This window comes from Schistocerca americana, chromosome 4, assembly GCF_021461395.2.
Source record: "Schistocerca americana isolate TAMUIC-IGC-003095 chromosome 4, iqSchAmer2.1, whole genome shotgun sequence".
Lineage (NCBI taxonomy): Eukaryota > Metazoa > Arthropoda > Insecta > Orthoptera > Acrididae > Schistocerca > Schistocerca americana.
Genome location: NC_060122.1, coordinates 641,390,530 through 641,418,334, shown reverse-complemented (window position 1 = coordinate 641,418,334; position 27,805 = coordinate 641,390,530). Strand labels below are relative to the sequence as shown.

The 27,805-nt window shown below is 41.0% G+C and overlaps 1 protein-coding gene across 1 annotated transcript in view; it reads left to right on the top strand.

The window, feature by feature from the left end:
- LOC124613668 (kappa-type opioid receptor-like) overlaps window positions 1–27,805 on the top strand; it is a 519,922-nt gene that overhangs the window by 457,330 nt on the left and 34,787 nt on the right. The window contains exon 6 of the mRNA XM_047142385.1: window positions 14,338–14,348. Coding sequence (XP_046998341.1) covers window positions 14,338–14,348 — 11 coding nt within the window. The remainder of the gene's footprint in view (window positions 1–14,337; window positions 14,349–27,805) is intronic.

Genomic DNA, 27,805 nt, shown 5'->3' with positions numbered 1-27,805 from the left:
AACAAGTGTCGGAACATACGTCAAGGAAAGGCAAACCAAAGTTTATAGCATTTGCAGACATAGAGAAAGCTGTTGACAGTTTTTATTGGGAAACTGACTTTGAAATTCTGAAGGTAACAGGGCTAAATACAGGGAGCGAAAGGCTGTTTGAAACTTCTACAGACACCAGACGGCAGTTTTGAGAGTCGAGGGGCGTGAAAAAGAAGCAGTGGCTGAGAAGGGAGTGAGACATGGTTGTAGCCTATCCTCAATGTTATTCATTCTGTATACTGAGCTAGCAATAAAGGAAACAAAAGAAAAATTTCCATTAGGAATTAAAGTTCAGAGAGAAAAAAATAAAACTTTGACGTTCGCCAATGACATTGTAATTCTGTCAGGGAAAGCAAAGGACTTGGAAAGGCAGCTGAAGGGAATGGACAGTGTCTTGAAAGTTAGATATAAGAAACATCATAAAACGCAAAACAAGGATAATGGAATATAGTCGAACAATATAAGGTAATGCTCAGGGAATGAAATTTGGACCTAACAATATAGCGTGGCAATGTCAAGAAAGCTTTTCTGAAGAGACAAATTTGTTAACATCGAATATAGATTGAAGGGTTAGGAAGTCTTTTCTGAAAGTATTTTTATGGAATATAGCCGTGTATGGAAGTGAAACTTGGACGATAAACAGTTTAGACAAGAAAAGAGTAGACGCTTTTGAAATGTGGAGCTACAGACAAATGCTGAAGATCAGATGGGTAGGTTACATAACTAATGAAAAGGTTCTAAATAGAACTGGGGAGAAAAGAAATTTGTGGCACAACCTGATTAAGAGAAGGAATCGATTGATAGGACACATTTTGAGACATCACGGGATCATCACTTTAGTACTGGAGGGAAGTGTTGGCGGTAAAAATCGTAGAGGGAGAGGAGGAAATCAATACAGATTCAGAAGTATATAAGTTGCAGTAGTTATTCGGAAATGAAGAGGCTTGTACTGGATAGAGTGCATCAAACCAGTCTTCGGACTGAAGACCACAACAACAATAAGGTATGTTACTTTTCTAGCAATATGGTCAAATAATTTTGTACATTGTTGTACTTGACTTGTAAACTTGTTATCCTGTCAACTTGGTTCTATTCATTGCAGATCCGAAGATGGTAATGTAGTCTTACCGAAACCGGTCATCGAAATAAAGACTTTACTGCTGATCTTGAATTTTTGCAGTTTTTCTTCGGAGTTTATTACGCTGTAGATCGCCCCCACTCTAGCGCAATGTTAGAAATATACAAAGGTTGCGCTCTGCCAAGCACTTTTAAATATTTCACGTTCTGATCACTTAAGTGCTGTAAAATATATTATAGTTATTTTGGAATATATTGTTAATTCTTCAGGTACAGAATTTTATGACGAGTAAAGTGCTATATATTTTTAGAACTGTTCATGCAACATGAGGGTGTATAAGCCATACTTCGTCGATCGTCCACCATCTTGTACGTTAATACAGAATAAGATATCTTACCATGGAACATGTGATACTTGCAAATGAACTGCGTTTCTTTAATGTCTCAACAGTTCCATCTGTCTTGATAATAGTATAGACAAATGATGATTCTTAGAGGTCAGTTGTGGAGAAGTTTTTTACAAGCTTTCTATATATTTCGGAGGAGTGCTGAATTCAAATTTTCAAAGTGCTACCAAAATTTTGGCCCGTACGTAGGTGGAAAATGGAAAAAACACGAAAATTGGGACTTGTTTCGGTCTTTCGTTTATAGCTCTGAAATCACACGATTTCCGGCAAAGTTCACTAGTTGTAAAAATAAAGTGCATAAAATTTCCCACAAAATAGCTTCCCATGTCATTTTTCATGAAACCAATCGGATTGTGTGTAGCGCATATTGAAGTGAACGCAATTTCAGGCGCCACCACGAAGACCCAACTCCTCGTCTCTTAGTGTGCTATAATGTTCACTCAAGCGGCAAAATGAAAGCTTTCACCACTCCTGCAATTTAAAATGCGTTCAAACAACATATGTAAATGATATAATGATTATGCTGCAATTTGCATTTAGTAAGAATAATAATAATCATTGTTTCACCCTCTTCCCGCTTCGCGTACCACTGCTCACCCCCCCCCCCCCCCCCCCCCCCCCCGTCTTTACTTGCTGCATCAGCAAAATGAGTTTATATATAGGTATGTTACAGCCAAGTAAGATAATAGATCACTTATAGTTCAAACCAGATGACGGGCAAATAATTGGAGATGAAACCAATGCACAGTGTTTGTTACTGTAATGAGGTAACGAGATTTCACAATGGGAACTTACAATAACGTCAATGTGGAATATGGTTTACCTTCGTGTGTTTTGTGGTGCATTAGATCCTCCCCATTACATGGGAACTACTGTTTCCACCAAGAGTTTCGGTATTGTCGAAGACAAATTGCAATGACACGTTATGATTCAAATTCCTATCCCTTCGTTATCAATGCTGACACCTCAAGACGTACTACTTCTCTCTAGCAATCACTGTATCCTAAAGCAGACAGTCCACCGACTTATAGGTGAATGTGGTCGGAACAGCTTACAATGGTAACAAGAAAGAGATGGATCTGACTGATGCTGTGTGTACGGCCATACTTTTGATCTTCCATTTATTCAACTTCCATCGCTTCTTCTTCATCACCTGTCGATTAATAAAATTTTGGACAGTATCAGGGATTAGAACCTCGTTCTCTGTAAAAAAACTGGTCTGGAGGGGGATATTTCATTGTGTTGTAAACCTGCGATCGAATACCTTCAGCAAGTATGTCTGCTGCTGTTTCAACCATACATCGACACTCTTCCTCTGGAGATTACCTTTCTTACTGCAACCAACTATCCAAGAATATTGTACCCAGTGTTTTGAAACAAAAAAAAACCGTTGAATTTTTCACAGATGAGCAGTCACTATGTCACTTCATACTTCAACAGCTGAGCTTACACGGTCTTGACATGAGTATAGTAGCGACCGTGGATCTGGTCTACTAACTTCTAAGGTTAAATTTCAATCCTCATCATTTTCACTGCGCTAATTGAAAATTTGCTGCATAGCACCGTCAATTTCGGTTGTATATAGACCTCGCTGAATTCTTTTTACCTGCTTTGAACTCCAATGCAGGAACTTCATGCGTTTGATGAGGTACTGGGCGTCTGTTGCAACCAGTTAAGGAACTGGCCCAATCCGACGTATTATTGAGCGTCCTAATTCGCTGTTTTGCCTCTCAACAAGTTTTAGAACAGTCTCTCGCAGCCCCAGCTTACGCAAGCATTACGTTAGTTTACGTCGATTGGCTGGGAGCCTGTTTCGTTGAGTCACAAGTAAATCAGGTTGAGCACATAAGAGTTCTTTACGTCTGCAACCAGCTGCCACTCTCTAAGCCTACGCAGCAATTAATTTTTCGGTAGTGTACTTTCTTCAAAAAAATGGTTCAAATGGCTCTGAGCACTATGGGACTTAACGTCTATGGTCATCAGTCCCCTAGAACTTAGAACTACTTAAATCTAACTAACCTAAGAATATCACACACATGCATGCCCGAGGCAGGATTCGAACCTGCGACAGTAGCGATCGCACGGTCCCACACTGCAGCGCCTAGAACCGCTCGGCCACTCTGGTCGGCAGTGTTAGTTTCACATAGCTTCTATTTCATAATGTATTTAACTTGTAACTGGTTTTTGATAAGACTTCTGCTAAGTCTGATATCACTTGTTGATTGTTGACGTCTAGTAGAGTAACGATGTAACACTTCGGCTAATAAACACATTATTGACGTGATTTCCTCTATTGCAACACTGTTAAATTTCGATCGAATATTTGTTTCTAGGTAAAATACGATATTGCACATTGGAACACTCGTAAAAATCCTTAATTTTCTGGGGACATTTTGTAATTTTAGAGAAAGTCTGCGAAACATAAAAAAGCGAATGGCATCATTTAAAAATGGAATGAGAGAATAAATTAAACTTCTAACACAGGGCTGACTAGGGCCGGCCGAAGTGGCCGTGCGGTTAAAGGCGCTGCAGCCTGGAACCGCAAGACCGCTACGGTCGCAGGTTCGAATCCTGCCTCTGGCATGGATGTTTGTGATGTCCTTAGGTTGGTTAGGTTTAACTAGTTCTAAGTTCTAGGGGACTAATGACCTCAGCAGTTGAGTCCCATAGTGCTCAGAGCCATTTGAACCAGGGCTGACTAGAGGCGAAAGCCTGCAAAGTATACCGAGGTACACCACTCTCCTCTGCTATTTACCTGTTCTCGAAGCGTCAGTGACCCTAATAATATCATAAGTAATCGTAATAAAGGCAACGGCCTTGCCGCAGTGGATACACCGGTTCCCGTGAGATCATCGAAGTCAGCGTGGTCAGCACTTGGATGGGTGACCATCCAGGCCCCCATGCGCTGTTGCCATTTTTCGGGGTGCACTCAGCCTCGTGATGCCAATTGTGGAGATACTCGACCGAATAGTAGCGGCTTCGGTCAAGAATACCATCAAAACGACCGGGAGATCGGTGTGCTGACCCCACGCCCCTACTATCCGCATCCTCCACTGAGGATGACACGGCGGTCGGATGGTCCCGGTAGACCACTCGTGGCCTGATGGAGGAGTGCTTTTAATCGTAATAAAAGTATTAAAGCTAGTATTACTAGATTTTAGTAGTACTAGTTGCTGTAGATAAATCAATGTAATGGTTGTAGTAACAGCGACTTTGTATACTTACAATAGTTATTGGCTACTGCAGTAGTAGTCGCAGTAGTGGTGGCAGCATATGCTGGCAAACAGTGTTAATGTCAGTAGGTATAAAGATAACTGCAAAACTAGTCAAGACAATTTCAAATAACAATAGCTTACTGGCTCATTTTCCGTCACAGCGAAGGAACACTAGCAGGAGAGTGGAAAAGGTGTCACAAGTAAACTAAGTGTCGAGAAGCGCATAGGTAGTAAATAAAGATAAGAGAAAGTAGAACTGTAAACACTGTAAATATAATTCAAGGGACTACGAGAAAAGAAATAAAATGATGATCATGAAGATTCACAGGAGTATAATTCTCTATATGGTAGTGTCATAAAGAAAGTGAGGTATGACAAAGAAGTAGATAAATAAATACCGCGCTGAATCAAACAGAATCCGTGTGGTTGTGCAGATCAACCTTAGCTCATTTGCGCCTACTGGCAGCTAGTTGTAGGCTAGCGGACGGGGCGAGACGATATTGCATCAAAGTGCCAGCCACTGAATACGTTAGCGGCCTCCCTGTGGGAGGACACACGTCCAGTATGTAAAGTAGGCCGCCGTGCTTGTTTTAAAGCACTGTGCTCATAAATATGCATGTCTGTGCCAAGAGGCATCAAACCAGTGTCTCAGCAGGCGCATTCAGAGAAACGCCAGACAGCGTCTTACATTGCTTTTGACGGGACGAAAGCCTTGCGTGAGGTGAGTAGGCGAGCTGTGTTTGATTTCACAGAGGAACGGAAACCAGTAGGTGTTGATCACGCCCACTCCCTTGATGTGGACAATAGCATCGACGTGTGGGATATCGTTAACTGAAGGATTCTCATCGTCGGTCATAATGGAGAAGCAAAATGTGAGACAGAGGTAGCTTCCGGCATACCTCAAAATGGTGTGGCAGAGCCCCTGCTTTTCACCATATACATGGTGTTTCACAGTTCATGTTACAATCTTGTAGAGTTTGTAGAGGGGACTTAGTAGATCAAGTTTTACAGACGAACCCATGTCTGGAAACATCATCCAATGACGCTACAGAGCGTCGAAGTTACAGTCGCCGGGGCCTGTAATTGTATGTATACAGAGTGAATCACGTTAGACGTAACACCCCTTTTATTTCGTGGACAGTTACACATATCGAAACGCCACTGTTCAATCTCCAAAAATAAAGAGGTCTTATACGCTGAAAAAAGCAACTATTGTATCAAATATCTAACAGTTAGAAAAAAGATTTGACCAATCTTTTCCTGTAAGTGGCTTTGTGCTTCTTAGAGCTAAAATCCTTGCTGTTGGACAACTGTTTATACGTACACTGCTCATATATCTTATGGGATACAGTCGTTGAACTAATCATTTTATTAAAAATACTTTGGTGATAACCTATAGCTCGAAAAATAAATATTCTAATTACCGAAACATGGTTTCATGGTTAACGTAAGCGCCTAAAGACAGTGTTACCAACTACGTGCAATACACGCTGAGTTATTTGACACTGCAATGGACTTTCATACAAACAATTTACTAACAACGATTTGGTAATCAGCCAAATCAAATAACATAAATTTTGTTTTTAAAAAAAATATTTTTTGCTTAAACATGCGTTCAAACTGTTGACCATATATTGAAACGCACATTTGTAATTGCCGTTCTGAAGGACGATGAACAGATGTAATTACGGTGGATGACATGGTAGAGCATGCACTCGCAATTCGAAGACACATCGTCTGGCGTAGTTCGGGCTTCGTCATAGACTGCATCTTTGAATGCTCCTCGAAGAAAGAAATCGAGAGGAGTCAAATTGGGGGACCTCGCAGGTCATTTGACAATAGAATTTCCCGCTATTCAACGTACATGCAAGTTGTCATTCAGTATTGCCTTTGCAGCACGGGACGAATGAGCTGGACAACCGTTGCGTTGCAGCCACATTCACTGCCGAATACCCAGTGGTAACTCTTCTAGAAGAACCGGCAGAATGATCGTCAGAAAGTGTGCGCACAGATGTCCATTTAGAAGCCATGAGATGAAATACGGTCCCACAATGTAATTTCGTATTATGCCCCATCACATGTTTTCTCACCAGGGTAGTTGATATTGCACCAGATTAAACCAGTGTGGATTTTTGGCTGCCAGTAGTGCAGGATATGCAACTTCACGTTAGCGTGGTAAGTAAACGTTGCTTCATCGGTAAAGAGCACACGTTGGAAACATATAGGGGATGTCTCTTAGTTGCTGAAGGGAGGTCCGAGAAAATACTGTGCGACGTACGAAGTCACGGTCGTCGAGTGCCTGATCTAGCAACAGATGATAGGGATGGAAATTCTGTCGATGCAGGATGCGAATGATACTCGTCTGGCTGGTTCCAAATCCACTGGCAACATGTCTCGTTCCACTGTGCGGATTCACTAGCGTCGTCGCCAGAACAGCTTCTTCGCATTCTCTGCTGGTTGTTGTCTTCTTCCTTGTCCTCGTTTTGACGTACAAGCAGTCTGTCCGTACTAGCGTCTTAGTAATTCGTGCAATTGTGTGGCGCGTCGGACATCAGCGTACCGGATAGATAACCCTATATCGCTATGCTGTTTTTATGGCATTCCTTTCACATCCACCACTTAAAACTTCTTTTCACTAGTGTACATGTGTGCAAGCAACTAATGCTGAAGCAGAAATGAGCGGCCTGCAATGCAAACAAGTAAAGAGGCAAATGTGTTGACATTTTGGTTCCGCATAGCACCAGAGCTTTGCTTGGCGATGTTTGCACCGCTAATGCCGATTCCGGCCACTGTACTCTCAAATTCTAGGATATTTCGCAATTTTTTTACGACGGGTCTTAGCGTCAACATTAACAAACACTGTATCACGTAATTGTCTTCTCACAAGGTATCGAATGCAGTTATACAAGATATACGGTTCCATTTAAAAGACGTCCTTCCTTCAGTATCTCCGTTGGCATTAATGGTAAAAACATTAAACAAACAAAAATATACGTGCCTCTCGACGCTTTAACATATGCCGAAAACCGCGTTTTGGTATGTGTAACCGTTCACGAAATAAATCGGGTGTTACGTCGTACGTGACTCACCCTACATACAGGATGATTCCGTCATGAAAATACGGTCCCAGTAGCAGAAACGTACGAATCGAAAGTTATAAGCGAAAAGCGTTCTGATACTTCTGACATAGAAACACATGCACTGCTACTGTTTTTGCTAAGATTGTAGGGTAGGCAACTATCAGAGATGATAGTACTGACCAAAACAAGGGAAAAAAGTCCATCAAACGTTGGCTCTAAAATGCACACCTGAGGAGCTATGAGTACTTTTTCATCTTCGCTACTGTGTCACACACTCTACTGAACAGGTGTTCATGGCTCTTAAGGTATGCATTATAGAGACCATGTTTAATAGACATTATTTCATGTTTTTGTCCATACAGCTACATCTGAAAGTTGCCTACCCTACAATCTTAGCAACAACAGTACCAGTACATGTGTTTCTATGTCAGAGGTTCAAATGGTTCAAATGGCTCTGAGTACTATGGGACTTAAAATCTGAGGTCATCAGTCCCCTAGAACTCAGAACTACTTAAACCTAACTAACCTAAGGACATCACACACATCCATGCCCGAGGCAGGATTCGAACCTGCGACCGTAGCTGTCACGCGGTTCCAGACTGAAGCGCCTAGAACCTCTCGGCCACAAAATGGCTCTGAGCACTATGGGACTTAACATCTTAGGTCATAAGTCCCCTAGAACTTAGAACTACTTAAACCTAACTAACCTAAGGACATCACATACATCCATGCCCGAGGCCGGATTCGAACCTGCGATCGTAGCTGTCACGCGGTTCCAGACTGAAGCGCCTAGAACCTCTCGGCCACAACGGCCGGCCATGTCAGAGGTGTCAGAACAGCTTTCGTTGGTAATCTTAGACTTGTTCGTTTCCAGTACAGGGACCCTTATCTCAAATTGATAAATTCACCCTTCTCCAACATACTAGAAAGTTTGTAACATCGTCACAGAGTCACCCTATAGAAAATGGCAACGGGCGGCGGGCAATAAGGATGTATCAGGAGACTTATCCCCGCCGACAACAACCATAGTATTTAATGCTTGCAACGGTGTTTCGCCGCGTGTCTGAGACAGGGTCGTTTCAGGAATCAAGAGATAATGAAGGACGTACCCGAAATATTCGGACATCAGACTTGGCCGAAAATGTGATCTACACGGCGCAAGGCGACCGCCGAGTCAGTACAAGGACATGTCCGAAAGAACAGATACCATCTTCAAATATATAGTTAAGGATAACCGGCCAGTCACCTTCTTCTTCTGTCCGAATGCACAAGTATTGCCCGAACTCTTACGGGACTCGGTAAGATTGTCTGCCACGAGTAATGAGTGTAATGGGCAGGGGCACTACAAATGTAGTGTCTGGACATTAAGTTGGGAATGTGGGTCTCACGCGGAGCGTGCAGTTTATAAGTCCCTGCAGTCGTGCTATTCTCTGAGCCCTCGGTCGCTCAGATGGATAGAGCGTCTGCCATATAAGCAAGAGATCCCGGGTTCGAGTCCCTGTCCAGGCACACATTTTCAACTGTCGCCATTGATGTATACCAACGCCTGTCGGCAGCGTAGGGTCTTGATTTAATTATCATTTCATTCTAGTTTGTGGTGTTTGATTTATCAACTCTCCCCTGCAGCAGTTGGCAGGTCTGCTTGACCTTGAGACGGCACCAGTGCTGTTGTTTTCCTCTGTTCCCTCAGTTCAGTCCAGGCGAGCGTGCAGTGTAGTGCAGAGCAACTCTCTTTTCTAATAAGGCTACATTTCATGTCAGTGGAACAGTTGTAGTAACTGCTGAATTTGGGGGGGGGGGGGGGGGGGCAGAGGATCCACATGAAGTTATTCAGCATCAACGTGACTCTCCCGAAGTTAATGTCTGGTGCGGTTTGATGGAAGATGGTGCAATTGGTCCTTTAATTTCTGTAGAAAAATCAATAAACGGTAGCGTTTATTGTGAAATGTTGACAGAGTACGTCTTTCCCCAAATGGGTGATATTGAGGCGGAAAAAGGTGCTTGTGTTTTTCCAACAAGATAGCGCCTCACTTCATTACAGTAACCATGTGCTTTCCAGGAAGGTGGACAGTCAGGGCTGACCCAATACCGTGGCCACCACAAAGCCCAGACTTAATCACAATGGACTTTTTCTTTTAGGGCCATATAAAAAATATTGTGTACAGTGAAAAGATCAGAGACATCAATCATTTTCGGGAAAGAATCGTCGCGGCTGTTGGGATAGTTAGACTTGAAATGTTGGCGAATACTTGGCGAGAAGTGGAATATCGACTCGACGTGTGCAGGGCAACGAATGGTATAGCGTCGTTGGATCTCGTTTCCCGATATGGTTTCCTAAGTAAATCTTGATCTACCAAGTCCTCTCTGCAGCCTCTAGAAGTGTGTAACATGAATTTTCAAACACCCTCTATGTAAATAACGTGGAGATAACTTATGAAACTCTCCAAACTCGTCCACAGATGATGAATTTTTGTTCAAAAATGGTTCAAATGGCTCTGAGCACTATGGGACTTAACATCTATGGTCATCAGTCCCCTAGAACTTAGAACTACTTAAACGTAACTAACCTAAGGACATCACACAACACCCTGTGAATTTTTGTACTATGTGGTGATTTCATTATAAACTTATTACAAAATGCAGAACGTTTGTGCATGATTAGCACATAATGATAAGATTAGCAGCTAAGTATAGACATAAATCAGAGTAATACAATGGCGTTAAAGATGAAAAGACCCGATAGCGGATGATGCAATCGACGCTTAGTAAATGGGATAAGTCAAATCATACAAATATTTAGGAGCCAGTATCCGGCGCGATTTGGACGAAACGACCCAGTAATTATATCCGTGGGAAATCATAGTAAATTACAAGAGTCCACTCTCCAAAACGAATCAAGAAACGTATTACTTTTTCGAAAACACATTGCCTGACAATAAAAGGGGCGTACCTAGCAGTAGACGAGGAAACAAAATGAAATTTTATGGATTGAGAGGGTAGGTCTACGTGTTGTTTCATCAGTGATAGCAAAACCGCGTCAAATTTACAAATTGCTTGGCAATGTGATCTCACTTACCAGTGTGAAGTTGCAGCCCTCCCCTCCCGCCTCCAGCCTGAATGCATGGTCTGATTCGGTTGAGGAGGGTGGTGTCATAAGGCCATCGTATCCCCTACTGAGGCAAGCCGGCCTATAGCTGATGTAACAGATCCTTGATATTCTCGATACTAGCACTGGAACGAAGTTCAGTGCGAGCTGCTTTCACACATGGACGGGTTTGGAGCTGTCGATGGCCGCGATATTGCCTTAACATAGCGCAAACAACTTGCAGACGAGCGTTGTCCTGGGGAAAATGGTACCATGGTATTGTCGAGCGGAACGGAACACATGAGAATGAAGGAAGTCTGTGACGCACGATATCCTCAGTCAACACCAGCCGTGATCTGAAGTCATGCCCGATGGCTGCCCTCACTCTGACTACAAGAGTAATACTGCTGACCTTCTCCAAAACATATGAATACGGGACTTCTCCCCAGGTTTCCGCCGAACTCACGGACGATGGTCATCCACGGCAGAGTAGAACCGTGATTTATCGCTGAACTCAATGCGACGCCATTCATAAAGCAGTCCATGTTTCTCTGTCACTGTAACATGCAGAGTCCATTGCATGAGGTAGGATGACAGGTGCAGATGTGAAGAGGTTACGGTGTGTTTGGTGCGGAATACTGCGATCCTCTCTTACTGTGGTCAGACTTGGTAGATGGGAACCTTGAGGACGGGTATGCCTGCCCTCACGTTCCCATGCAGTCCAATATCGAAGCAATGTCACATCCGAATGCCACACAGATCTGAATACTGTGCGACTGGACCCTCCCTTCAAATGTAGACCCGCAGCGAGGCCCCTTTCAAACTCTGTCAGTCGCCGGTAACGCTGTCTCGCATGACACTGTTCACCCCCGTTACACACTATCAGGCCTGGTAACAACACTAAACACGAACAGCATTAACGCACTCTGATGACCTGTAACAGAGAACTGCAACTTTGATAATATACATATTCGCCTACGGAACGTCCATGCACGAAGTTACATTGACTTCCGACAATGTTTTCATGTTGTTCCACTTTTTTGTGAGGCAGTGTCCCTTTTGCGTAAGGAGCATGCTCTATCATTGGAGAAATTCGTGCTCATAAGTAGGGGTATCAACAGTCTTCGCCTGGCGTACCTTCCACCAAAGTACAGTGGCTCGGGGGCTACGTATTTTGATCCAGATGTCACTGTGAGAGCTAGTAACACCAGACTTAACAAACGGAGGCATGGAATTTTCATTGAGAAATAAAACTAAATATCTTTTACTCCGCCTGTGGCTAAACTGTGAAAATAATGAGGTACACGACTTTAGCAGCTGCTCACACTTACATAAATCTTCTTCGTGAAATGCCTCTCCATAGCACCTTAAAAATTTGTGGTTTTTTGCTGGTCATGTCTACATAATTTTCGAATTAGAGATATAGAAAGTACTGTAGATTTGTGAGTAACCTTTTAAGTTAATTTCATTGGAAGGGAAAATCAAGATAAGCTATACCATACAAATCACTACATCATGATTCTCAAGAATCAAAAACAATATCTGGTACTGCTCTACCTGCTATTACCTCTACTAAGTGATTCTGTCCAAGAAACACATCAGTAGTCTTTCAAACAGTTCGCCGAATCTACCATTTCGTTTATTTATAAATAGTAATTTCTTTGCTTAAATAGGCAATTTAATGCAGGCCAAATGAGAAAAGGAATAAATTTGTTTTTGACCAAAGACAGTATTTCTTCTTTTTTAACAAACAATGTTTCAATGACATTATAGCACCTTTGGTGTGGTTTTTATTTGCTTTCTACCAAATAACAGGAAAATTACTTTTTACTGTTTGTGTTTACAGAATTTCATTAATAAGTAAAGTATTTACAAACGGTACCAAAACGTTTTTTCCTTGTAAACACATGCTATTATTTATGAATCATTCTGTAATTTGCAGTTTGTCTGTTATTCGTTTGCCATCTTCAACCATGCAGAATTTGATACGTAGAAATTATTTACTTCGAAAATTACCCCTGGAATATAAAACTCCTGTGTTTTACGTAACTAAACTCTACACTAAAAGAGTGTGTGTGTGTGTGTGTGTGTGTGTGTGTGTGTGTGTGTGTGTGTGTGTGTGCGTGATTGCGTGTGTATCATGTTCTCTATGGTTGCAGATGCCAAACTCTAAAATAATGCGAACTTCCAGTATGCTGAAGTAGCTGCAGTTTTTTACTTTTTATTCATTCGATTCGAAAATTTTCGACTATGTAACGATGATTTGAAAATGGGTCTCGGCTCGAAACTAGTCATAGAATAAATAAAAAGTAAAAATTTGCAACTTGGACTGTTTTACCGTTCTACTGTCTAAAATAATAACTCCTATACTGCAAGGTACAGAAAATACAGAAGTCACAGCATGTGTTAAAATGGTTAAAAAATATTTAGTTTGTGAATACTTTTTTTAATAGCTGAAACTCTCTATGTACAGACATCAAAAACAGCCTTTCATGTTATTAGAAAAAAAAAAAATTAAAAAATTCTGAAAATGCTGCAACTTCGGGGAAACATACTTGGGTAAAAACTGTATTTCTACAAGGAAGATCCTATCCAAAAACAAATTTATTGTTTCAAGATACATAAGTAAAAACAGAACATAATCACTAATATTAGAATAGCGGGTGTTGTTAGTTTTTTTTATGTTAACGTATTACCAGCTGGAAGTATGAAACCTTTCTAATGTATGGGTAATATTTTATTACATCCACGATCGCTTATATTCATAAAAAAATTCACATTACAGGTTTTGGCAAATAATTACTATCTCCAAAAGTACTTAATCCCCAAAAAGCTTCGTACAGACAAACAAATACAATTAAGCTCTTCGAACATCATAGACTCATTTACAGTTTCGATGAATTTACGTATGGTCACTTGATAGAAAACGGAAATTACAATAAAATCTTGCGTTGTCATATATGTAGATGATGAGAGATGTGATGGGAGGCGGGCGGGGGGGGGGGGGGAGGGAGGGGGGAGCTACGAGACGGAAGATATTCGAAGCGGGTGGAATGGAATATATACCGCAAGGATAGGATAAACGCCAATGGTGGAGGAGTATTTATAGCAGTAAAGAATTCAATAATATCCAGTGAAGTTATTAGCGAATGCGAATGTGAAATAATCTGGGTTAAGTTAAGTATCAAAGGTGGGTCAGATATGATAGTCGGATGCTTCTACAGACCACCTGCATCAGCAGCCGTAGTAGTTGAGCGCCTCAGAGAGAACCTGCAGAACGTCGTGAAGAAGTTTCGTGATCATACTATTGTAATAGGGGGAGACTTCAATCTACCAGGTATAGAATGGGATAGTCACACAATCGGAACTGGAGCCAGGGACAGAGACTCTTGTGACATTATCCTGACTGCCTTGTCCGAGAATTACTTCGAGCAGATAGTTAGAGAACCAACTCGTGAAGCTAACGTTTTAGACCTCATAGCAACAAATAGACCGGAACTTTTCGACTCCGTGAATGTAGAAGAGGGTATCAGTGATCATAAGTCAGTGGTTGCATCAATGACTACAAGTGTAATAAGAAATGCCAAGAAAGGAAGGAAAATATATTTGCTTAACAAGAGTGATAGGGCACAAATCGCAGAATATCTGAGTGAACACCATCAAACGTTCATTTCTGAGGAAGAGGATGTGGAACAAAAATGGAAAAAATTCAGAAACATCGTCCAGTACGCCTTAGATAAGTTCGTACCGACTAAGGTCCAAAGCGAGGGGAAAGATCCACCGTGGTATAACAATCATGTACGAAAGGTACTACGGAAACAAAGAAAGCTTCATCATAGGTTTAAGAGTAGTCGAATCATAGCTGATAAGGAAAAGCTGAACGAAGCGAAAAAGAGCGTAAAGAGAGCAATGAGAGAAGCATTCAACGAATTCGAACATAAAACATTGGCAAACAATCTAAACAAGAACCCTAAAAAGTTTTGGTCATATGTAAAATCGGTAAGCGGATCTAAATCCCCTATTCTGTCACTCGTTGACCACGATGGCACCGAAACAGAGGACGACCGAAGAAAGGCAGAAATACTGAATTCAGAGTTCCGAAACTGTTTCACTGCGGAAAATCGTAACACGGTCCCTGACTTCAGCCGTCGCACGGACACCAAAATGGAAAATATTGAAATAAACGATATCGGAATTGAAAAACAACTGCTATCACTTAGTAGCGGAAAAGCATCCGGACCAGACGAGATACCCTTAAGATTCTACAGTGATTATGCTAAAGAACTTGCCCCCTTTCTATCAGCAATTTATCCTAGATCGCTGGAAGAACGTAAAGTACCTAGCGACTGGAAGAAAGCGCAGGTCGTTCCCATTTTCAAGAAGGGTCATAAATCAGATGCGAATAATTATAGGCCTATTTCGCTTACGTCAATCTGTTGTAGAATAATGGAACATGTTTTGTGTTCTCGTATTATGACGTTCTTAGATAATACAAATCTCCTTCATCATAACCAACATGGATTCCGCAAACAGAGATCATGTGAAACTCAGCTCGCCCTATTTGCCCAAGAAATTCACAGTGCCGTAGACACTGGCGAGCAGATTGATGCCGTATTCCTGGACTTCAGGAAGGCATTTGATACGGTTCCGCACTTACGTTTAGTGAAAAAAATACGAGCTTACGGAATATCGGACCAGGTTTGTGATTGGATTCAGGATTTCCTAGAAGAAAGAACACAACATGTCATTCTCAACGGTTCAAAATCTGCAGATGTAGAGGTAATTTCGGGAGTACCGCAGGGAAGCGTGATAGGACCTTTATTGTTTACAATATACATAAATGACTTAGTTGACAACATCGGTAGCTCCGTGAGGCTATTTGCAGATGACACGGTTGTCTACAAGAAAGTAGCAACATCAGAAGACTCGTACGTACTCCAGGAGGACCTGCAGAGGATTAATGCATGGTGCGACAGCTGGCAGCTTTCCCTAAACGTAGATAAATGTAATATAATGCGCATACATAGGGGCAGAAATCCATTCCAGTACGATTATGCCATAGGTGGTAAATCATTGGAAGCGGTAACGACCGTAAAATACTTAGGAGTTACTATCCGGAGCGATCTGAAGTGGAATGATCACATAAAACAAATAGTGGGAAAAGCAGGCGCCAGGTTGAGATTCATAGGAAGAATTCTAAGAAAATGTGACTCATCGACGAAAGAAGTAGCTTACAAAACGCTTGTTCGTCCGATTCTTGAGTATTGCTCATCAGTATGGGACCCTTACCAGGTTGGATTAATAGAAGAGATAGACATGATCCAGCGAAAAGCAGCGCGATTCGTCATGGGGACATTTAGTCAGCGCGAGAGCGTTACGGAGATGCTGAACAAGCTCCAGTGGCGGACACTTCAAGAAAGGCGTTACGCAATACGGAGAGGTTTATTATCGAAATTACGAGAGAGCACATTCCGGGAAGAGATGGGCAACATATTACCACCGCCCACATATATCTCGCGTAATGATCACAACGAAAAGATCCGAGAAATTAGAGCAAATACGGAGACTTACAAGCAGTCGTTCTTCCCACGCACAATTCGTGAATGGAACAGGGAAGGGGGGATCAGATAGTGGTACAATAAGTACCCTCCGCCACACACCGTAAGGTGGCTCGCGGAGTATAGATGTAGATAACAGCGTACCCTGTAACTTCTTATGTTTTCTTTCTTCGACCAAATAAAACTGGTATTTTTAAGAAATGGTGTCAAGTGCGAAAATTAGAGTTAAAAGAAAATTATCTTTTTTTTAGTGTAAGATTAAAAACGTACCTCGTACGCTTAATATGGTATATAAAGCCAACTTTCTAACACTGACAGATGTGTAACTAAATTATTAAGAGAACCAAGTTGAAGCACTTTTAATAGAAACATATAGTATTAATTTAGAAAATAAGCACACGAAGATCATTACTAAAAGGAATTACAAACTTTGTACTTGTGATAAAAAGAGTGGAATCCGATATAACTGAAAACTGTTCAAATGAAATTATAATAAAATAGAATGATATTAGGATAACAATGCAGTCTATTGGGCTGTTCGGTAGGGTTGTCGCCGTCGGGGTGTTTACTTTCGTGTTTTCAGAAAGGCTCACTAGGTGCGGTGAGGTCGCCTCGTGCCACTTCGTCGCTGCCTCTATCAGCTGCCACTCCTCTTCAAGTGTGTCATGTACGTTTCACGGGAGGATCAGACTACTGACCACAGAAAGCAAAAACTTACTTAGATGGCTGTTATCCTCCCACTCCCTTTAAACCACCATCTCTTCTCATCCATATCCATAAATAACAACACAACACTTTACTGTAATTTCAGTCTTACATCATGTGACGAGACGCACATTCCCTGAAATTTTAAATGATTTTATGATGTTCAAAGAGGCTAACTGTATTTCTTTGACTGTAAGAAGCTTTTTGTGGATTAAGCACGTCTGGAGATGGCAACAACTAATTGCCGAAGCTGGTAGTGTGAATATTTCTATATATATCTAAACTACCGGTGACGTAAAAATTATTGTACAAAATCTCGTTCACGTTACTGTGTTTAAAAATTACCATGTCTGGTATGGAACTAATCCAGAGCAGGGTAGAATGCTTATTAAAATGCGAAGCAGTGTCTCTGATACACCCAGTCAAACACGAAGGTTTTAGATTACATAAGGCATAAGCAGTGGTTGGGAAGGGAGTAAGACAGGGTTGTAGCCTCTCCCCGATGTTGTTGTATATTGAGCAAGCAGTAAAGGAAACAAAAGAAAAATTCGGGGTAGGTATTAAAATTCATGGAGAAGAAATAAAAACTTTGAGGTTCGCCGATGTCATTGTAATTCTGTCAGAGACAGCAAAGGACTTGGAAGAGCAGTTGAATGGAATGGACAGTGTCTTGAAAGGAGGATATAAGATGAACATCAACAAAAGCAAAACAAGGATAATGGAATGTAGTCTAATTAAGTCGGGTGATGCTGAGGGAATTAGATTAGGAAATGAGGCACTTAAAGTAGTAAAGGAGTTTTGCTATTTGGGGAGCAAAATAACTGATGATGGTCGAAGTAGAGAGGATATAAAATGTAGGCTGGCAATGGCAAGGAAAGCGTTTCTGAAGAAGAGAAATTTGTTAACATCCAGTATTGATTTAAGTGTCAGGAAGTCATTTCTGAAAGTATTTGTATGGAGTGTAGCCATGTATGGAAGTGAAACATGGACGATAAATAGTTTGGACAAGAAGAGAATAGAAGCTTTCGAAATGTGGTGCTACAGAAGAATGCTGAAGATTAGATGGGTAGATCACATAACTAATGAGGAAGTATTGAATAGGATTGGGGAGAAGAGAAGTTTGTGGCACAACTTGACCAGAAGAAGGGATCGGTTGGTAGGACATGTTCTGAGGCATCAAGGGATCACCAATTTAGTATTGGAGGGCAGCGTGGAGGGTAAAAATCGTAGAGGGAGACCAAGAGATGAATACACTAAGCAGATTCAGAAGGATGTAGGTTGCAATAGGGACTGGGAGATGAAAAAGCTTGCACAGGATAGAGTAGCATGGAGAGCTGCATCAAACCAGTCTCAGGACTGAAGACCACAACAACAACAACAACAAGGCAACAATTTGTTCTAAAGTAACGGTACAGGAGCACATACAATTTCGCCTTTACGTTGGTCTAATCTCTTACTAAACTGAAGGCTCAGAGACCATTGTGTGCGAGATTCATTCGAATGAGATCAGACGACGAACTGGGTGTTTTGGTGGAAATATACCACAAATAAATCATTTCTGTATTTTAGATTGGTCATTAAAGTTTCAACTAACTTTGAACGACCTAATTCAATTTCTATGTCGAAATAATACCGCAACGGCAAAGCTGAGTGCTTCACTACGGTACTCTCATAAAGTAGCCAGGACAAAAAATAAGAGGCTGAAATGAAAAATGACAAGTTTACTCTCTCGCTTGGTTCAGCAAACACATTCTGCATTAGTCTACAGCGTAGCGAATTATAGGCATAAAATATCATAGATTGTGAAAGTATTTTCAGTAAACATTAAACAGTTAGCGACTTTTCTATTGAGTGGCACTTTTGAATACAAAATTTGACCGTTCAAAGGCTGCAGAGTGGAATTAAAAATTGGAATTCCTTTATCAACAATTCTGCACTGGAATGAGTTCGGCGAAAAAAACTCGAGGAAGTCATCCAAAACAATGATCATTTTTAAGCTTACAGCAACAGTGGGTACAAGTAAATGAACTGATCGTTGTAAGCACGTAAATAAAGTTCGTAAGAAGCTTAATGTTGTTGCAAGTATCTCTTAATAAATGAATTATGTTAATACACATTTCCAGAGGGGTCTACATGTACCGATAAAAGTACTGTTTTGTTATCAGCTGCGCATCTACCAGCGCCGTCGTTTCTCGCCTCCGTTCTTATGTGAATCTAACGCTGATTCCATCATAGCAGGAGTGGTACGGGCCACTCATTCCAGGTTAGGGGACGAACGAGTGCGGAGCCTTCGGCGATCTCAGATACCTTCCTTCAACTCAACACTTCCGTTTCGTTCATCGGAAGCGGGCTCACCCATTTCTGGCGCACGGCATCCTTGCGTCGTGGAACTCGGTTGCGACTATTGTGGATGAGAGGATATTTGTAATTTTTGTAATGATTTTTCTGTTACTGAGCTTTCTGTAGGCTCAAGACCAGCCATCCCGCACTTCAACACTATGCTCTCACTTTTGCTAGAAACTTAATTAATATAGCCTGTGTGCGTTCTATACGAGTAAGCCGCTTTCAGCAGTGACCCAAGTTATCACGCAGCTGCAGAAATACTACACAACCTGTTGATGAACTGAATTGCTCCTTACACTTCAATCCTGTGATTAGCCCCTGCCAACGTCGTAAGCAAGCCGATTTTGTGCTGTCACAATACACCATAAATTCAACGCTATATTTAGCAAACTCTTACTCTAAATCATTTAGATGCCTACACAAAACCAACATGTCTCGACTGATTCATTAGTCACACATTTACGTAATCATTAGCATGTTGTTCCAGCATATTACCTATTAGTAATAAATCTAATTGGAAGAAATCCATTACTTTTTCAACTTGAAGTAACTCACAGCACAGTGCGTAACTAAATACAGGTTCAGCATTCAAATCTGCACTTCTTTCAAAGCGATAGCAATAAGACCAAAGTGTAACTCACAATACGGTGCATTACTAAACACAGGTTCAGGTTCCAAATGTACACTTCTTTCAAGATCATATTAATAAGGAAAAAGTTAGGTTCTCGAGTTTCAAAACGTACATGCTCAGCAAACTGATGTCTAAGGTGATTTTTCTAATGTCAACTACGCGAGAAAAGAAATCAGCGATCAATGCTCTGTGAATTTACACGTGGACAAGATAAACGTGAGAATGTTCACAAAACAAATACACATATCGTTTAACTTCGATTGTTACTGTCGAGAAAACGATAACGTTATTACTTCTCTGTGAAGAATTCATGCTGTTCTTTACCTTCGTTTATGTCTTAGTTAACATAAAGACGTCACAACGACGCTATTCAGTGAGCGCTAAAACTTTAATTTGATTACCTCCTGTGTTGATGATCCGGTGACGCGTTGCAGTCCCCTATTTTACTCTTTGACAGCAGACGTGACACCCATCTTGTATTCAACAAAGCAGCATATCCACTGATTACCTAATTATTTCACAAAGTATTTAAATTTCAGCTAGAAGACGTCCTTCTTTCGTAAATAGTTTCCTGTAAGTTCATTATAAACTGTGCAAGATTCATGGTAGTGTGGATGAATTATTGGGCGTCAAATAAGTCACCGAACTAACAGCCATTCCGTAGCCGATTGTTATATTTTGGGCTAGGCTATGAACTTTACGAAATCAAAAATCTGCACACAAACTGTAACTTACCTTGACAAAACGTGCCGGTTTGTAAGATATGATACTTTTATCATGGTACGATTTTGTCTGCCGTGACAACATACTATTGCAACACGTACAGTACAGGCTCCAATATGAACGTGTGCTTTCGTTGCTCTTGACATTGTAATTATGACCTCTTTTAACGCTTTTAACTACTGCGAGCCTTTGTACGTAGGTACTAATTAATTCTCCGTAGGCCTCTTGCATGAACAAAACGTAAATAAACCCCCCAGAATAACCGAACAGAGTTCTCATCTCATCCGCAGCCGAACCGCCAACGATGATACTAAACCAGTGATATCGGTAATATCTGAATGTCGGACTCTAGCTGTCTGAGCGTGCCAGCCAAATATGCTTGTAAGTAATTTCTTTCCTAATTACAACATGGAAGCCACAGTATGTTACGAGAACACAAAAAGAAAATTCTTTTCTATTCTGCTCCCGCATCAGCCTGATATACAGTTCGAAACTGGAAATAACCGGTAGAATCTTTTTTGGCAAAATTCCAGCATGGCAGACTATGCACACGACAAGAATCTGCAGGCACGTCTATGTTCCATGCTCTGACATCAGAGATCTACATCCAAGTAGTGTCACAGTCTAACACAGAAATCGCGACACTTCGTCCAGTTCTTGTTACTCGCAGCGATAGCGGCGCCCCAAGCGGCCAGCAAGCGACACTGCTTAATACGATGTCGGATGAGTAAGAATAATAACGTTTATATTGATTTGCAATATAGTTTTTACAATAAGGAATCTATGTAGTGCCACAAAAATCGATAATAACTGCCGTGTGACACCGTATTTATCCTTCCTTACCTTCCTAAGGACTCTGGAGAGTACGAAACGATACATTACAGGACAGTTTTTTCCTATTCACTAGTAACTAACAGATGTTTAGCGAATAACGTTTTCTTTTAATAACAAAAAGTTGCCAGTAAGCTCCGGAAGACACGACATTTTGCAGAAAGACGTTGTATGCCTACCCGATAAACTGCAGTTTTTTTTCGCTGCACTTTCATTCAAATCGGTGAATTTAAAAAAGTAGGAAATCTGTATTGAATGTAGTACCTACATTTTTTATGTACGAAATACGCCATAACAGCTGAAGCTTAAGAGTAAACGACACAGACGCGTTAATAAGCCGTCAGAAGCAAAACAACTGTTTTCCAATACTGTAGAAACCAGTTCCACAATTGTTGCCAAATTTAAACCACAAATGGAAATAATTTTCAAAACATTTGCTTTTGAAGGAAAATTAGTTACATTTAAGAAATTATCCGTTTATTAGGAAGCCGAGTGTAGTGTAAGAATGGGCAAATGATTAGACTACATAAATAAATGTTTAAGTGCCACTGAAAGAGCCTATGATGATAACAATAGACAACAACAGAAACACAGGCTTTGTATATATGAAATATATGTTTATATTCTCTTGCTTTCAGCAGAGTAAGCTGCAAATATATACATATTCGAAAGCTTTTCCTCGTGATTAACTTGCACTTTATATTATTGACTCAGTGTGATTAGGCTGGTTTAACGTGTATTTCACTACGATTGATGCTCCTGGTTATTTACTAATGCTTGGAAGGCACAATTATAACAATTATTTTGTTCATTTGGTAGGAAATAATTAAAAATCAATATATATATAATATGTGAATGTCAGCTCTTTCCACCGCTTGGAGCACTAGTGTCGTTCCAGCTGTCAAACGGTAACAACTTTCGCACCAGAGAGTGTCGTGACTGAATTTTTAGAATGTGGTAATACTGAGATCACACAAATAACATTCATTTATTTTACTCTGCGAGATTTATTACTATAGGCTTTTCGTTTACATCTGATTACTTTGGTACAGATGTTCACAAATACAGTTTCACATTTACAGATTTATTTAGCTAACGAACAAGTTTTGGCTTTTATCTTTTAGCACTGATACTCACAGACATTTCTTTTACAATGCGTTTGTCTCAGACGTTACAGTAAATTAAATATATACAAGTTACAACTGCAATTTCTATTTATACCATATATCATGCTACATTTAAAATTAAAATAATGTGTTTTCGAGGCATTCGTGAGGTATTAGCGTTACATCGGTTATACAGGATAATTTTTCCAAATGTGAAGAAACTGCAGAAAAAGAACCTAAGGTCATATGGGCAGTGGTCGGCAATACGTTCCAAGGAAGATACATCAACGTTAGTCTTTCAGCAGTAGCCCTGTCAACGAAGAGCAAAGAAGGTGGAATAGTGGAAAAATTCGTGTTCGCGCATATTTTTGTACATTGACAGAAGGGAGTGCCATTGAAAACTTAATAAAAATCCTGATCAATGAGGTGCGAGCGTGGGAATGGACAGGCATTTAAAGGTCATTTTTAATGTTATTCTTGGATAACTAAAACCATTGCTTCTAGAGAAAATGCTTCCCAGTACAAAATTATATTATATTGAATTTTCTACAAAAAAAGACCTTATTAATTTTTCTCTAGGACTAATAGTTTCCGTTTTTTAGGGGGACGGAAAAACCATAGAGTTTAAAAATATTGTTTCAGTGATTCAAGATTAATGTTTATTATTAAATGAATTGGGTCAAGAATAAATACTGAATGTTTCTACCACATCTAAGTGCAGTAGAGCCGTATTAAGGAACAAACTGTGTTTCGAGGGTGTAACAGAGTGGAGAATGGGATGGAGGGTAGGAGCGTGAAGGTAGGTAGGTCGAGAATAGAATTTCACTCCAGTCAAAGCCTTCGCTGTTCCAACGATGGAACGAATGAATTTACACGACGGCTCCCACAAAATACCAAACAGACGCGACGAAAAAGACCCAATTAACACTTTAAACCGTCACAGGTTAAACAAACCCATAAAATCCATTCCACCTAACCGCACAAAGGATGAATGGTCCATTCTCAACAGTCAGCCTGTAAGAAATATCCTTCTAAGATTTATTTTGAAAAAATAATGAAGAAATCACCGAAAACGTTTCTGCCCTTTATTTACTAATTCTTGGACAGTATTTTCTGATTTCTGCACGGTCAATCGTCATTAAGGCCCCCATCCGAGGTGTTAAAATTCCTCGGTCCAAAATTAGACGTCCTGCAGTCAACAAATCTCACCTCATACCAGAAAACCAAATTTTGTTTAATCTATAGGATACTGCGCATGGAATATTAGCACACTTTTTTTTGAAATCTGAATAAATAACAAAGCAGCGGGTGTTTGAAACAAAGATGTAGGTTTATAGTGTTTTTGGTCACATTCTTTGCAATAACTAATGAACAAATTAATATAAAAAATATCGTTTTACTCCTTGCGTACGTACCCAAGGAGTAATTCGACCAAATGTAAGAAAGGTATCTTTATTAGTGTGCCCGCAATCCATTCCGTCACCTTGAAATAAAATGCCAAAAATTTTGCCGTGGCTCTTCACGTCGAGATTGTACCACTTTCCGTGCGAACAGTTTTGCTTTGTCGACTGTCCCTAATATCAGCCAGCTTTTAACCAGTTTGCGAACCTTTAATTTGACGCGTTAGGGGTTGGCGCCTGCGTTTACTCAGTAAATCCGTGCTGGTAATTCAAGCCACCTCCGTATTTGAACAGAAAGTCAGTTTCGATCTAAATACTATATGTTACAATGCAAAAGTTCAGTGTACATAAGTGACTCAAAACGTGTACCTTGAAAATCACTGCAGTTTTAGTTAGTCTACCCTCTACTGTAACTCTCAGTAGCCATCACAATCTTCTAGTTGATGTCTAAGTGCATAAACATATTCTTCATGCTCACACAACCGAAAAATGACAGAGAAACTACTCATGTGACTTCCGCAGTCGACCAGTCTACTGTCACATCAACGACAACTACATAATACAACTTCGTTATCTTTACCAAGTATGTTGTAAGCTGCACGAAATTCTGGCTGGTATTCGCCTATGCTTCACAGTTTCCTGTCTGCTTTAAACAGTGGCGGATACAGAAAAGCCTCAAGAAGCGGGCGCTAAAGATATCTTGAGCTACCTTTACTTTTAACGTGATAAAAAATAATCAAGCACATGGAACGTTTAAGAAAGTTTTATTTAAACTGATTATACACATATACAAGACAATGCCATCTCATGACATAAAATGTTACAATTGTGGTTCTCTTCCTTAAATGATGAATTCGATACGCCTATCCTTCCTGGCAAATTGGTTAATTACATCGTCAATGTCAGTGTCAGGGTGAGTGTTCAACAGAGCTAAGCCGTTAAGTCCATCCTCATTGTCGACCTCAGCTATGTCTTTGTACGCCGCGAAGATGAAAAACTTCTTTCTACTTTAGCAATACATGCATGTAGACAAGAAAATATTTTGCACAGCGTGTGCAAAGTAGTATTGTCAGATCTAGGACAAGCAGATAACGCTTGTATAACAGAATCACGATCATTAGGGGCGTTTATGCTCGTTTGCTTGTATTGAAAGATCTCTCCCATTAGCCTCTATTTAATCACAAAGAGTGGTTCTTCTTCAAAGAACGGTAGTTCAGTTAAGCATTGATTTATGTGCCAGATTATTACCGACATGTTTCAGTAGTTGTGAGGGCAAAAGTAAGTTGAATTTTAAATGATAAATATTTTCTTCAGCAAAACGTTTTCTCATGCCAGACGTAACATGGTCCAGCGTAGGAATAAAATTCATCATGCTTAATATTTCTGCTTCTGAAAGTAAACTAGCTACCTATTCGGCGAATAGTCCGTATTTATAACGCTACGTATTTAAGTTTCTCTGTATAAGAAAACAATAGAATATTCGTGACTTCTCTCTTAGGTATGTGTTAACTACCTATGTGCCAGACAGTAACGTATAAAATACGATGACGAGGACGCGCGTGCTACAACTCGATAACTCGATTCAGTGGAGTCGACTGACGAAAGACACGAACGAATAGCGTGCGGGCTAACTGGCTGGGGCGGTGCTGGTGGCAATGCGGACGGCCCAGCAAGGGGCGCGCACGTGCAACCCATATGTATCCGCCACTGAGTTTAAATTTATCAGGTGCTCAGTTTTGTGGTAACAACCTAATGTCCGAACCGGTCTGCCCAAAGTAATCTCTCGGTTGAAATTCCCACTCCTCTCTACGGAGAAAATAAGAATACAAATTAATGACACCGAATTACTCTTCATCATCAACAATGCTTTCTTGTTAATCCCATATACGTATCCAAATACAAAGAAATATAAACAGGCAGAATAAGGCGCTGCGGTCGGCAACGCCTACATGAGACAAGTGTCCGGCGCACTTGTTAGATCGCTTACTGCTGCTACAATGGCAGGTCATCAAGATTTAAGTGACTTTGGAAGTGGTGTTATAGTCGACGCACTGACGATGTGACACATCACCTCCGAAGTAGCGATGAAGTGGGGATTTTCTCGCACGACCATTTCAAGAGTGTACCGTGAATATCGGGAATGTGGTAAAACATCAAATTTCCGACATCGCAGCGGCCGCAAGAAGGTCCTGCAAGAACGGGAGCAACGACGACTGAAGAGAATCGTTCAACGTGACGGAAGTACAACCTAAATTGTTGCAGATTTCACTGCTGGGCCATCAAAAAGTGACGGCGTGCGGACCATTCAACGAAACATCACCGATCTGGGCTTTCGGAGCCGAAGGCCCACTCGTGTACCCTCGATGACTGCACGACACAAAGCTTTACGCCTCGCCTGGGCTCGTCAACACCGACATTGGACTGTTGATGACTGGAAACATGTTGCCTGATCGGACGAGTCTCGTTTCAAATTGTATCAAGCGGACGGACGTGTACGGGAATGGTGATAACCTCATGAATCTATGGACCCAGCTTGTCAGCAGGGGTCTGTTCAATCTGGTGGACGCTCTGTAATGGTGTGGTGCGAGTGCAGTGGGAGTGATATGGGACCCCTAAAACGTCTGGATACGACTCTCACAGGTGTCACGTACGTAAGCATCCCGTCTGATCACCTGCATCCATTCATGTTCATTGCGCACTTCAACGGACTTGGGCAATTCCAGCAGGACAATGCGACAAGCCAAACGCCCAGAATTGCTGCAGAGTGGCTCCAGGAACTCTCTTCTGAGATTAAACACTACCGAACATTACTGAGCATGTCTAGGATGCCTTACAACGTGCTGTTCAGAAGAGATCTCCACTTCCTCGTACTCTTACGGATTTATGGACAGCCCTGTTGGATTCATGGTGTCAGTTCCCTTTAGCACTGCTTCAGACATTATTCGAGTCCACGCAACGTCGTGTTGCGGCATTTATGAGTGCTCGCGGGGGCCCTATACGATATTAATCTGGTTTACCAGTTCTTTGACTCTTCAGTGTGTATCACGACTGTCGTTACACCTTCTCGAAATTCAATTTCCGGTCTTACTTTCATGATACCGAGTACTCTCTTCATTGACGACAGCTGGTGTAAAACCTAGTTTCGCTGGTGCTGCATCTGCTGTTTGTCATTCTGCTACCCACTGCCCCTTGCCTATTATTATCTTCTCTATCCCCGTTCAGTCAATTTGCGTAATTATGGGAATTATGCTGAAAATTATTTACATACTTCTAGAAACGTCCCCAAGTTGCGTTCACCACTTCCTGCCAGCTCATTCTCTCGGATTGTTCCTGTAATTTCTTAGGTTATCATTTCCCTATTAGGGCAAAACATAGTATCGTCCGTTCTTCTCATATGCTCCAGGAAACTATCCATTCTCGCCGTGCAGCTATGGACCAAATCCCACTGGTAATAGTCTGAGAGGCGGGTATTTAGAGTGAAAATCTCTGTAAACGTACCCAACAGTTTGTCTAAATGCACTAGTTTTTGCAGTTCAGAGTTGCAAAACTGGCGCATAGTGATTTTATATTTATTATAATACAAACAGTTCAGAAGGTTTATTGGAGTGGCATCT